Below are 14,988 nucleotides of genomic sequence, written 5' to 3'. Positions count from 1 at the left end.
TTTGTGGTTAAGTCATGGGAACAGGACTCAATCTGGATTCAGTTTCTGACTTTGTTATAGCCCTTGGTGGTAGTTAGGCAATGAAACACTTTAATGACCTGTGCCTGAATACACTATCGACTCTCTGGGGACAATGCTTTGTCTGTCAGCTTTACGTTTAATTGCAAGCTCTCTGGGGCAGGGATTGCTTTACTATGAATGTGTAATACAACGGATCAGTCAGTGTGGTAGGAATTTCTAAGAGCAGTTACTGTAACGAGACTTGTGTTAAACATGAAACACTAAGTGTTCCTCTACGGCACAGCAACATACATTATTTCATTCCTCAGTATGATAGCCCTGTAGAAGTAATTGTGATTATGGCAGCTTCCTCAATTCTTTCTCCTCTGGGTGAAAAGAAGAATGCAGTAGGTGTGTCTCCAGCTTCATGCCACAGGGTGCTCAAATGCCAATGTGATGGGCACAAAATAAATTGGAGCGTTGAGTATTGCAGTCATAGCACTGGAACCACAGCCGTTGTGCTCTTCAGATGTCAATGAGCCAAGCTGAGAAATTAGCACCGGCGTGCTCTCTCACCTCACACAGTGAAATGGTGATTCTACCAAGGGTTCATGAGGGAGCAGAGTGAGCTTTTTTTCCTTGTTAAATATAATGTTCACACCTTGCTAAGAAAAGCTGAGTTTTACCCAAGAGGTTCAGTCTTGAGTCACCGCTGATAAAAGGAGAGGTTGTTCACACCCTGACAACTACACTTACATCTAAATTTCAGGACCAGGATTGCTGCTGAGGACCAGGTGACAGTTGTCAGTGCCTGCTGATTTATATCAAAATGCCATGTGGGGCAGTCACCAGCCCACCTTTTCTCATCATCTCCACACCTCAGTTCCTGAGGAAAGAAAACCTGAAGGCCTGAGCTAGAGTCGCATCTGAGTTCGGACATGCAGCAGCACACACAGCTTAATCTCAGCACAGCCGCATCGTGAAACCATTATCACAGAAACATACAGTCCAGCATTAGGATCTCCAACTTCAAGTGCAATATTCTCACCTGAACACTACCCTGAAGTCCCTACGCACCTAAATTTTTGTGAGGCAAAGAAAAAAATTAAAATAAATAAATAAATAAATAAATAAATAAATAATGAAGACCAGGGGTTGGAGCACTTGCTAGAAATAAAGGAGAATACAACTCCCAAGACCCTGTGCTAGTGAAGCTGAGCAGAGCAGGTGGAGGGGGAGTGAAGCTCGAATCCCTGCAGCACAGGCACTCCCTGAGACACAGGGACCAAGGGTGTCCTTCAGAAGGACTGAGGCCTCTCAGTGTCCCAGCTCACTGACCTACTGTGACGGGGAAAGAGGAGATAAATTGTCTTACTCTCTGTGTGTATAAATTTTGACTTAATTTCTTCATATGACTCCACAAAATGGCTTCCCACAAAGAATTCCAGGGCAAGATGGATGACTGCCTGGAAGAAGTCATCTAAATTTCAGGAAGAACATGAATCCAGGTTTGCCTTCCTCTCAGCATGTCCTACTGGATTTCTCTGGCAGCTCCCTACCCAGCTGGACACTGGAAAAAACCAAAACACACACACATTGCCTTACTGCCCTGTGCTGTACTGGGAGCCTGGGCTCAAACTCCAGGAGTGAATTTCACCTGGCAGCAGGGAGGCACTGCCCTTGTGGCTCTAGCTCTCTGTGTCTGGGCAATTAAAACTTTCCCACGTAGCTGCAGAGCTCTCTGGGATTCCCTTTGATAAATTCAGCAGTGTCTAATCGAGATAGTCAGGGCTCTGACATGTATCACAGTTAATTTTTTAGATCACAACTCGCTACATCTCCAACACTGAGGACATCTCCCCAGCCAGACCTGATACTGTGTACCAGATGCAATTTGGTGATACAGCCGTGTGTTATCTTGCACATTTTATCACTTCGTTCAAAGTGATATTAAGACACCCCCTCCCTTTTGTTCACTTCCTCCTGAAGACTAAGCACTATGGAGAGAGAAGTCATTGCTTGCCAAACTCCTTGTTTATCCAGTTCTCCCAAATTCATAATGGTGTAGCTGAGGAATTTTAGAAGGTATGAAATTGAACTATTCAGTCTCCCACCTCTTCCCAATCACCTTTTGGTCTGTAAAAGACAGGGAGAAGTGCATCACTTTGCATAGATTTCTTCTCTTAACAATAGTGATTTGAAATGCTCTAAATCTCTCTCCTAATTCTCTAGCCTGTTCTCGTTTTTTTAATTCTTTTAAATAAATATTCATGCAAGAGGGCTGTGCATGCTGCTGTGAAAGAAGATTCAAAGTCATTCTGAATTAAGTTCCACGAAGCTGGAAACTCCCCTCCATTTCCACCTCCAGACTGATTCATTCCCCAAAAGGGTATGTGAGGTAGAAAAGTTGAGGCTATTGAGAAATAATTGGTTCCTTGAATAGGTGAGACAAATTAGGAAGCACTTGAAATACTAGGATTAGAAATATTAGCATGACTGCTTTTCATCAGGAGATGATTCAGAAAGACAACCTGGGTGTTCCAAGTTCTTAAAAAGCTAGGTAAAGGAGTGACTGGATTCACGACCAAATGGGGCCACTTCAAAATCTACATCCTCAGCCACTCTGAACATTAGCAATGAAAACTATAGATCACGTCTAGACTGATGGACCCTGAGCTTCCACACCAATCCATAAAGCAGTGTCCAATGCCTTCCAAAAGTGATTAGCAACCTTTTTCCACTCACCCTCCTTCCCATCACACTTTGATACAAGGATCATTTCGAATGACTACCTACATACTTTTCTGCAAAAACATGAAAATTTGAGGATGAAATCCCATTTTCCCTTTGTATTGGTGTATATATATATATATAAATGCCAACACAGGCACTACTTGTGAGACCAAGACTGACTCACAGAAAAACTGACCATAATGTTTACACAGTGCCCACTTTCTGCCAAGGGCCACAGGCTGCCATTAACAGAACCGACCCATGCGCACATCAGGTTGCACTACTGTATCAATAAAGCAGAAGCACACAAAGCTTTGGGAAGATACCCAAGATCGGTATGGCACTCCACCTCTTAAAGAAGAGGAAATTCATTTTTGGACATAAGATTTCTGTAAGTCCTGGCTTGACTTTTAAACCAGGTTCATGTGAGACTGGCAGCAGAAGTCCGAGCATAGGTAAAAAAAAAAAAAACAGATCTGTGTAATGAATAAGCTAAGGGAGCAGGATCATTTGCAAGAACATTACAGAAGAAAAGGTAAAAAGATCAATAAGTCAATCTGCAGAGCATCTGCTGTGCCTGAACATCAAGGCTGAGAGTAAAAGAGAGCACCAGCAGGAGAAGTTGCAAGCATAAACTTATGATCAAAATCACACATAATAGTGGCATAACAGTGACTTGCTGGGAAAATTCACAACTAGAATATGAACACAGACAGGCATCACTTGCTCAGGAAAGGGAAGAAAAGCCTTATAAATCACAGACACATACACGTGTTCTGAGGTTCCAGGGCATTCTCCTAAGTTAAAAAGACTGTAGGAAGAAACTGTTTGGTGGGTTAAAAAACAAACAAACAACAACAACATGACAGCACATCCTAGAAACTGTTATGGCTTGGCCATGGTCAAACTGCAGGGGACATGTATTGATTGTGGCTCCACAAGGGTCTCAAAGTTCTCTATTATCCCACTTATTCACAATGAATACACCTACACTGGCAGAAAACACCGATTTGGAAGGGACAAGTAAGTCTACTAGAGGACTGAATTCAAGATGTAGGTTTGTTTGTTTTTTTAATGTGTTTGTTGTTGTTTTTTTTAATCAACTAGAAGAATAGCCTAATATTGTCGTCCAACGTATAAAAGTTCACTAGAAATAGGAAGGTCTGCTTAGAACATAAAACTGATTAAAAAAGAGGTTTGAATTACTGCAGTGGAACTGTAGGTGAGAATACATTAAGAAAATTTTCTAGCAGAAAGGTCCAAAATATTGAATAATTTTATTTCACACAAAAGCATTAATATTGTTTTCTATTTTTATACACAGAACAATTTTAAAACCTTCTGATCTAGGCAGCAACCCATAGATTTTTAGTAGGGTGCTAGCTGTTGATTTTTCATTAATATTGTATGTAACAGCATACTAGGGGAAATGCATTTTCAGATTCATTCTATTGAATTTCCAAGTTGACCATTGCTTGCTTACAACACCATATTATTTTAAACTGAAATAAAAATAACATAAATATTAATCTGAAACCTATTTTTAATCTGCAAAGTGAAATGAAATTTACAAGTTTGTTTACACATTCATGAGAGGACGGATTAGATCTTCCCTTAATAGTTCCTACTGTTGGGAGTCAAATTGTATGCATTTGATTTGTTTTCAGATTTATTTCCATGTTTAAATCTGTCTCCAAAATAAACACTACAAACAGACCTTAAAGGTCACACATACTTTTAAAGCTTAGAGAGGTGGAGGATTATGGTCTCCTGCTGTCCACTGACTTTCACCAGCACCTTCGTGGTCACACTATCTGTAGTTGAGTATTAGCAGAAGGTTCCAGGCTAATGATAAACTATATTTTACTGACCTTGCATGCACTTAAATCAAAAGGTACCTGTACTGTTCCCAGCAACAGGTTGCCCCCGGAAGTAAGAGATGTGTTTCGGTGCAGGTGAACCCCCACAGCCTGGATACACAAAGTAAGAAAGCAAGCACTTTTTGACCCAGCACCACCTAGTCTGTGCCAGACAACCTCATGCTGCCTCACAGGAAAATGGGCACAAAAGCAAACGACAGTGAAGGATAAGAAGAACCAGGCTGCAATTAGAGAATGAGCCCCTGGCAACAGTATGACCTCTTTGGGTATCCTTCTTGCAACTTCAGAGCACTACTGCAGCTGCTCTGGCCACATATTTTAGGAGCTCCCAATATCTTTCTTCTGCTCAGAAGCAGAGAGATGAAGCGATTGTTGCCACTGGCAAGACCCCGTTATCATAGCTAAGAGAGAGGGCATGGCACAGCAGTGTGGGAAGGCGTGAGATCCAGATTTGGCTTCCAAAGGTCAAGAGAGCAGCACAGCCACAACCACCGTATGGAGATGCACAAGACCTTGACAAAGCTACTTAAAGATTTAGAATTTTTAACCTAAAAGTCACTTTCTTGTTGTGATTGGTCTAACCCCCATCTAGCAGGTCACGGCTGACCTCCAGTTCCCACTCACCTGTGGCAGTACTCGTTTCCAGACAGACTGGAATGCTTAAGTGGCCTCTCAGATGACTTCAGTCTGGAGCCTTCACACAGTAACCACTACCACAATCTATAGAACTGCCTTTGCACTCTAACAGCGCTGTCCATATCCCAATATCAACCGTAACTCTGTAACTGCAATAAAGCTGCATGATCTGAATTAGGGTAACAATTCCTTGACAGTTCCTTCTAAGCCAAGATGCAGGCTTGTACCTGGGTTACGTTAAGCAAACACTTCAACTGAGAAAAGCACTGCCTCCTTGGTTGTTCTCAAAGATCAGCATCAAGACAGCACTTGGCATCATCTTTCTGAACACTGAGGAAAAGCATCAAGAGTGGGTCTTGAATACAAAGGCAGACAAAAATGTAAAGTCTGCAGTTCCCATTGCTTCATTTCCATCTGACCAACAAGCAGCAGACCACCTTTGCCTCCTCTGTGCTCTTACACTGTAGATAAGTATGTTCATTTCCTGGGATAAAAGGCAAGCATCCTCAGGGAGTTTCTAATTTGCATTTCATTTTTCTTGGCTCTCTTCTGAGCCGATGAGAACAGCAGAGGTGGGCTACAATCTGCAGATATCATTAGTTTGAAGGAGCAGGAGCAAAAACACTCCTGAGCCATTACCACAGTACTGGACCAGGGGAGCATAATTAACACCTCACATGCTAGTGGATGTGCATGCTTTGTATTTGATTTCTCTTTCCATTGGCTAACATGTCATAAAAAGGCCACAAAGCACTGGAAATAGAACTATAGCACTTCAACTCATGAGCAGACACTTCACATTCACTACAGCTGGACCTCGTTGCAAACACAAACTCAGCATGTCCTATCTGGCTTCTCACATCCATGCGTACCTCACCAGGTGTCTGTTTCTTTCAGGGCTGTCTTTGAACGAACACCAGTACCATTTTTAGTTTTTTAATCTCCTGTTTAAAAGTGGCATCAAACAATTCCATGACATCAAACAAATAGATTGGTCTTCCTAGCTTCCTTCAAAATCCCTGTTACAATGAACATCTGAATGCACAAAACTATTTGACATTTGACTAACTCCTTCTTGCAGTAAGTATTTGATACTATGAAAGGAGTTTATTTACAATAGCTTTGTGCTTGCAAATGTCACTCAAGCATCATCAGTAGCACAGCAGCAAACCACCTGGTGCCTGCCATAGCATTCTATTTACAAGGGGATGGAAAGGTTACATTGGGAAGTACAGCAGTAGTAGATTATTTGATTGTACTCTCAAGAACTACTTGTATAAAGATTTGTGGTAGCCTTTCATACGAAATGCTGTAAAATACCAGAGGCATGAAATTTTTGGAGTACTGTCCTACAGCAGGGATGTGAGACCGCCTATTTTTAAAAACCTCCCAAATAATTGTAGGAATTGAAAGTCCAACCCGGAACACACACACACTTGACAGATTAATGCAAAAAACTTAAAGTGTATCTTCAGCACATTTTTACTTTCCACTGTCTACAGATGACAGAAATGGAAGAGAGGAAAGAGAAAAGCTTGACAAGCTTTAAGGCTTCTAAAATTTGTAACTTGATAATCCAGTCTATGTCTTAGCTTTGTGCTGAAGTGGGGACCACTGTTCCAGAGGTGGAGCACACACTCTATAGCCTGATTTACAAGTCATTCTCTACCTGCATTGTTCAGGGTCTTTCAAGACAGATGAGTGCTACATAAGAGCAGACTTGTTAAGGACAAAGCTGCAGACTTAAGAGTTGTTTCACTAACAAAAGCACTGCGAAGTAATTTAAGGAGTTGCACAGCAGAATCCATCTGCTGCTGATCACTGATATCCAGATTAACCAACTTCAGTTGGCAAGCAGAACGAGCATCCCTTCATGCACAGCAGCCAGCTGTTATGAACTGACTCAGTCTCAGAGTGCTCAGAGACAGCTCAGCTGTCACTAAGACCTACAAATCAGATTTTTTAGAGCAGCTCCACGTCATATCAAATGTCAGATTCTTTTCTTTTTTCATACCACTACCACTACTGACATTTCCATACCCATCACAATCACTGTCCACAGCTGACAAGTCCACTCCCTCCAGTCAGCTTGCTCTGTCACCAGATGGGTTTTGAACACACCTAAAACTGCAAGGTGAGAGCAGCAAAGCACGCCGTAATTTCTTCACCATCTCTGGAAGCACGTGGTTCTAGACACTATCCCTTTAAACACCTGGCTCAAGAGCCATTGATATAGAAATCAATTGCTCACCTTTTGATCCAGACTATAGGCCAAGATCCACTCCTCCTGCTTGGGGTGGAAGAGCAGACTCTGGATATAGAAGTTCAGACGGTACTTCTGGTACGTAGCCCCTTCATCAGAGCTGATGAGAATGCTGCTCTCAATCTCTGGATCACTAAGAAGCATGATCTAAATATGAAAATAGAGAAAATACAGTGTTAATGGAAAAGTAAAATTGAACTTCATTTAAAAGTGAGATCATACAGCACTGGTTCCTGCTGGACGTATTCAGAACATTGTTCAACAGTATTAATAGCCCAAAAGATTTCCCAAGTAGTTTGTAGTTTTAGCATTTGGTTTCTGTTCTGTTTACTGATTCATTCAGTGATTCTGCAATTTCATTTTATTTTTGTCCAAATAAATTCAGAAAGCCCAACAGTAATGAAAAACGTTATGTTCAAGCTGATTTTGGTTGGACAGAGCAACTTCAGAGTGCCACATCAGGCTTTTCCTCGTGTTTTCCAGTTTATCACCTCCCCCCACAAACGTGGAAATCTCTCTCCAAAAGCACACAACAGGGCACTCCTGAGATTTCAAGCTCATCTAGCAGATTGCAGAGCTATGAATGAGAGCATCAGCTCACTGGAAACAGAATGCCTACCTGGGTCAGCTGCTGGCACCTGAAATTAGTCCACATGTGTATGTGCAAACACCGCTACATGATCTCATACATTATGCTCCCAATCTATACAGTAGGAGATAGTCATTCACTCAACGAACATATAATTTTCCCCAAGCACAGGAAAGTGTTTGACCTCAATTTGTACAGGGACGAAAATGCTTTTGTGCCTCTGATTTTAATTAGAAAATTATTAGCAATATTTTAGAATGGGTTGATTCCACTTTATCAGGTGCCATGCTCTATGTAAATGTTATCAAGAAAAATGTTGTGGAAACATTAACACCATCTTATTAACATCTGGAGAAAACGACATCACATTAAAGCAAATGCCAACACCATAAAATAAAGGCAAACAGTGGGAAATAAATTAGAGCTGTGCTAAACACAGCAGGTTATTGATACACTAGCTGAATCAAATATAGAAACTGCCTTTCAACAGCAGAACACATCCAGGAGCTGCCTTTTTTAGCTGTGAAATGATCAGCTAACTGCAATTCAAGGCAGTTTTGTCCCATTTGCATGTCCAAGTAAACTTTTCTTATCCAGCTTCACAGAGCTCCAACCTCAAGATTATGATAGGGAGAAATATTAATTTTGACAGCAGCTATTTAATTACAGAAAATCAGTTAAAAGGAATAGTAAAACCCTTGGTATATTAGACCATGATCAAGAGAAAAAAAAAAAAAAGCACATTTTTAATCTTAAGTACTGCATTAACAAGGGAAAGTGAATATAATGCAAATTGTTTCTGATCCTTTCCATTAAGAAATGAAAAGGGCCTTTAAAATTAGAGCTGAATGTTGTTCCTAAGGAGAAGCCACCTGTATGAATCCAGCCTGAGCTCACAGCTCCTTCAACACCTCTCACAAAGACTCCTTACCAGCCTCACAGCACAATCCTCACCTGTTCCCACAGCAAACTACACTGCAAAGCCTGAAAAGTGCTGCACTGTGCTCTGCTGCACAGCGTGGGCAATGGGAACCATCCCCACAGGAGACCAACTGCATGGGAATAAGTCTTAAGAACAGGTCCTCAAGGCCACCACCTGGAAGGAAGTTTGATACTTTTCTTCTACCTACACAAAACAAAATATGTATTTTATTTTGCTCCAGAGAAGAAAGATCTCTCCAGTATTTTAAGATATTTTTCTGTCACTGGTGACTTAGATTTCAGCGGCATTTTGTCCCCCCAAATATACCCATGTACATCTAAAGTACGTTGCCCGTGCCAGACAGAACGGTAACATTAGCAAAAATTGTTTGCATCTGCAGAAAGGAAAAAGGATGCAAGACTGCCAAGTATAGAAGCTATTCCAGAGAGATCTTACATTTAAAGAGAGGATAGTTTGGGATAAGATTTTCCACCTATTGTCACAAAAGGTTACAAAATTATTAATGCTGTATGATAAAAGGTCACTGTTAGCTGTCCCTATGCTCCTTAACCAAGGGAAGAACTCTACATACCTGACAGTACAGACGCAAAGCATCCACACACGATCTGCAACACGTATGTGGACAGTTCAAAAAATGGGTCAGAGGAGATAGAAAGGTGATGTTTCCACCAGATGGTTCACAAAGCCAGGCAAACAGTTCCCCTGGAAGCATCATGGTGGTTGCAAGATTAAATAATAAAACCACCAAGACAGGAAAATTAACAGCCAACCTTATTGAAAGATTAAATGGAAAGCTGGAATAGATTAACTACAGTTGGATCTTGTTGTTAGTGCAATCACATCAGTCACCCACCGCTCCTCACCTGGTGCTGATACCAACCCTGCAAAAGACTCCTCCGGTGTTTCCAAATGGAGAAAAAAAAAAAACCCACATCCAACATCTCTGTTAGCATTCATTTCTCCAGGCAAGGCTGATCCAACACAAAGTAAGAAAGGAGGCTGATCCAACACAAAGAAAGGAAGAACAGGAGGCTCAAAGTAGGAAAAAAAGAAAGAAAGAAAAAAAAAGGCCATGTTCATGCAGCTAGGACTGGTCCCCACTTTTGTTGTGTTTGGCAAAAGTATTGGCAAGCAAGAAGAGTGGGCTCTACTTTATTATTGCTTGTCTTTTTTCTGCTGAAAGCTCGGGGGGATGGGACAACTTTTGGAAGGGGAAATAATAGGACATTTGTCAAAGGCCTGAAACTGTCACTTCTCATTATGGGACCAGGGCGAAGGATCCACCCCAGAAGAGATTTAGATTAATCGCTTTTCGTTAAGAGCCAATAAACAAACTCCAGTCAGAACGAGCATTGCTGCCAGCACCCTGTGTTGCCATTTATAATTGCCATAAGGAACAGCAAAGGAGCACCAGAGAGTTGTCAAATGTAATTTATAGTTTTTTAAGATCTAATCATTTTCTATAATATTAAATTAAATGGCAGCCTTTATTAAAAAGGAAATTACATTTCACCTTGCTACACTGTAGAATATATGCACACACAAAAAGTATTTTAATATATTAATAATCCTATATGTATATAAAGTATTATTTTCAGTTGCTGTCCTCTCCAGTTTAAGCAGACAGGAGATGGGGTGGCAGGACTGATTACTTTGAAGGGGAAGTCCTTGAAAACATATTTGAGATGGTTTATACTACACGGGATTTCCTCTAGAGCCTATAGTCTGGCCTCCAAAGTTCAGTAAGGAATGAATGACAAGAACTAGACAAAACAAAACAAAAATCAGCCTGAACTTTGGGTAGCTCCTTAGGACATGAACTCAAAGGAAAAGAGCTGCCTGGCATATGGTGCATCTCTGCTTAAATCAGGAGCTCTGAGGACAATGATGACATACACAGAGCTGTTCTGAACGGACTCCAGTTCAGAAGAATACCAGACACTGGTGAAGGAAGTTCATAAAAGTGATATTCTTTTACCTTGAGAGATTACCTCGCAAGAACAACATAAACTACAATGAGATTTTCAGCATGTGATCAGGAAAAATATCCAGTGAATCAGCTGAATCCCTCAAGTGGATTTATCCCAGGAAATAAGCACAGGTTGCAGTCAGAAAGAACAAGGAAGGAAGGTGTCATGCCTATACCCGCCACAGCATATTTGGTGCGGAAATCAGAGAAGTAGCAAAGAGCCACTGGTATTTGCTGGAGAGCATGTAGGACCCTTAAAGAGGCTGTGAAAGAATGCCAAATTGGGGACAAGGGAAAGTGACAGCACATCACAAATCCATTCAATTGAAATGACCACTAAAAGGGCTGAGATAATAAAACTAAGGCAGGATTTGTAACTAAGAATATGAGTTCCTGCTATCCTGATTAAAATCCCAGCTGTGACACTGGGCTAATACCTTCCTCAGCCCTGGTTTCACACAAGGTATATCCAGGTGGTTGAATCAATATGGTATCACACTCCTCTTCCTCTGCCCCAAGCTAACCAGGCACAAGATGACTTCGACCTGGAATATTGAACCACACCAGTAAGGAGCTAGCATACATCTCACCGGCACAACGCTACGCTGAGCCCAGGCTTGGAGCTATTAGTAGCCTGAGCTTGTACCTGCCTGAATCTGTCTACCATCACTAAGCTGAAGACTGCCCTGAAGCTTGGCACTCAGCTCTTCGCCCAACTCCCTTCACTGCTCTGCCTTCACTCTAAAGGCCTGCTTGGCACATCGCCTCTGTCCTTCTCCTTCAGCACACAGTGCACAGGAACAACCACCCCCAACCCTTCATCACGTTACCTGTATATAAAGCATCAGATTCAAACGCTTTACCACCACTCTTGCTCCCTGGTTCTGTGTTGTCCCAACGCAACGGAGATCCATTTTGTATACAGCTGAACCATTTAATAAACTACCTCTGGACAAAAACTTAAACAACATGCCACATAAAAGGCATTTTTATTAATATTAGTTTTCATTAAATCCTTTTATTTTTGCCAACCAACATAAATTTTGATTTTAAATTACCACTGTGCATCTCTTTAAATCAGCATGGAGAAGTTTTATAGGTACAATATCTGCAGCAATAGTATCACTGAGCTACATCAGCAGGAAGCCTCCCAGTAAGTGAATAAAGAAGACAGGTTCAAAATAAATGACTTTTGTTCCCAGAAATAAGTAGATAGCATTAAACCATTATGTACTGCCTTCTGATTTTCCTCTTCTCTTTTTAATGTGCTTTTAATATGTGGGCCTTTTCAGAGTTTCTAGTCACATTTTCATTTCCCTATAGAAAGCGCTGTTCTAAAAAGAAATAAACAAAACAGCTTAAAAAAAAAAAAAAAGTCCACCTACAAACCACCCAATCCTCCATAGCTACAAAAGAATCCCAGGTCCTTAGCGGTATGTTAGCAATTTGCTTTGGATCACTGCATTGTTCTCTTCTGCAACTGAGAAAGTAGTTCTGCCACAAACACCACTGCAAAAGCTGAAACTCCAGGTTTGCTCTTCACACCTTCATTGTGATTTCTCTATTGAAAGTGCTCAGCTTACACTTTTTTTCTTCTGCTTTCCCATTTTGATTTAAAACATTTAAATGATTGTATGATCCCACGGGACCTCCAGAGGTAAATCTACTCCCAGAAGTTCCATATTAGTTTTGTGTTTAAAAAGCCAGAAAGTTTCAACACTTTAAGCTAAAATGCCAGTTCAAATGGAGAACTTTTCTTTTGTTCTGGACTTATTAAGCCATTTCCTTTTTTTTTTTTTTTTTGAAACAAAAAAAAATCTAATGATATTTAAAGGCTTAAAGATATAAAAATCATTTTCTTTCTACAAAACATCAATTTATCACAAGTGTTCAATGTGAAAGGTTTGGAAATTTCTTATGGGAAAACTAACTTTACTACTGAAGCACTTTAGATTAAAGGTTGACTATCTGAAAATTCTCACTAAAAACTTGTTGGTTGTTCATTCTTTTCCCATTCTTCTTCTCCTACATCATTACTCCAATTTACTTGTCCTGCATGCTACATTATGCTCACAGAGGTTTATAGCCAACTTCAACAATTTTAAACCATAGCTACAAAGCATACCTGATACCTTTCTATGCCAATACCACAGAGGACAGACATAACTCACAGCAAACAATCTCATCCTTCTTTCTTTCCCCACCATTTGTCAGTTCAACTAGAAAACTTTTGTTTAACCAAATCAGCCCAAATCCTTCCGAGACAAAAATGTATTGGTGTCACAAATACTTGTCTCCTTACCATAGTAATATAAATTACTATGTAATAGTAATATATCACCCATAAAAATCAGCACTTAGCTTAAAAAAATAAAAATAAAAATAAAATAAAAATAAAAAACGTTCCATAATTGTGGACTGGTTTAGAATGCACACATAAACTTCATACAAAATTTTTATAGAAAATCTTCAGAAAGTACTACATACCTGCTTACTGTCCTGTAGATATACTGAGAAAAGGAAGCAAAAGAAAGCCAACCTCTACTTTCCAATCACCAAAACCAGCGTATCAGGGAAGATAGGAGATGTCAATGACAAAAATCTGCTCTAGAGAGAAGACCTATTTACACAATTAAAGCAAAAAAGAAATCTTCCCTCAAGCTCTAGCACAATGTGCCAGCCCTGTTTGGAGGGTGGCATGCACATGGATGAGAAGGTCCTCAGCTCTCATACCCACCTCATTCCTTAGCCATCAACAGCTCTGATGAGAGGGACACCTGTTCTCTCAAAAGCCAGGTAAGACAGCTATGAGAAGGGCAACAGCATCCACATAATAATTATCTTTGAGTCCAAGAAGATTAGAGTCTTTGCAATCCCTTGCGCTTGGTCTAGATTCATATTTTGAATTCCTGCTCACTTCACATGGCTCAAAACTTCCTTAAAGTTAAGGACAACCTATGGGCATCAGTCAAGCAGTAAAGATGCACTGAGCTTTCATGAGAGATGAATTGCCTGGACCTAACCTGTTTCAACTTCTTGTAACTTCACTTCTTATTGCCTGAAATTTAACATTAATAACGGATTTAATTAATGAATATAGCACCAGATTACCATCTCTCAGAACCATAACGCTGTAATCTTAAAGGATGAAGTGCACTGCTCTCACTTTATAAGGGTTTATGAAGCATGTGTTATAAAAGTACCTCAACCATAAGGCTTTTACACCTTGGCACTCACTTCAATACAATCCCATAAAATCCAAGCAATCTTTAAGTGTTAAAGGTGACTTTCACTACTGTATTTATTATTGGATAATGAAAAATGAGTCAGACACCCATAGAAAACTGAGCAATGAAATAGAGTTTCCTGAGAGTTTTACATTGGGTCTGCATTATATGAACCGTGACCAAAGAACCAAATGGCCCTCTCAAGACCTTTCAGGCACTTCATGCTAACCTCTCTCCAGAACTTCCTTCCCATCAGGACTTATGACTGATTTTTTACTCTGTAGAATTCCATTGCTCATCACTGAACTTTCCAGATGTCAACAGCTGTTTCTGGGTGAATCTAACTCCTAAGAAGACTATTTTCCATGGACTCTTCGTGCTGTGCTGGAGACTACAGCTGTGGACTACAGTAAGTTGATTTGAGAAGACAGCACAAATCTGACACAGAGATGGGGGTCCCATCTCCAGGTTCCCCGTCTTTCCAACACTGAGATAGAAAGATGAAAGTATATCTTGCTGTTCAACTACGTGCAGGGCCTACACTGTCTTTGTAGGACATTTTGCCATTTGTAGAATGTATGTTAAAGATAAGCATCATCACAAAGTAGAGGGTAAAAAGCTACAAAAGCAATCGTTATTTCTTTTTACCCTAAAACAGAACTTCCTGCAATACTGGAGCACAAAAGACGATGCCACTTGGATGCTGCTTCTTTTTTTATGAATATCCTCTTCTGAAACGTAATATGTA

The 14,988-nt window shown here is 40.4% G+C and overlaps 1 protein-coding gene across 12 annotated transcripts in view; it reads right to left on the bottom strand.

Moving 5' to 3' along the window:
* SORCS3 (sortilin related VPS10 domain containing receptor 3) overlaps window positions 1-14,988 on the bottom strand; it is a 313,332-nt gene that overhangs the window by 129,025 nt on the left and 169,319 nt on the right. For 10 of the 12 annotated variants that reach the window (XM_083845055.1, XM_083845054.1, XM_083845050.1 and 7 more), the window contains one exon: window positions 7,501-7,659. In XM_083845055.1, the coding sequence (XP_083701181.1) occupies window positions 7,501-7,659 (159 nt within the window). Of the gene's footprint in view, window positions 1-7,500; window positions 7,660-9,615; window positions 10,387-13,500; window positions 14,523-14,988 lie in introns of those variants that run through there. The other 2 variants (XM_083845053.1, XM_083845061.1) reach the window with 2 other exon arrangements.

This window comes from Anser anser, assembly GCF_964211835.1.
Source record: "Anser anser genome assembly, chromosome: 7".
In the NCBI taxonomy this organism is placed as follows: Eukaryota; Metazoa; Chordata; class Aves; order Anseriformes; family Anatidae; genus Anser; species Anser anser.
This window is presented reverse-complemented; position numbering and strand designations above follow the sequence as displayed.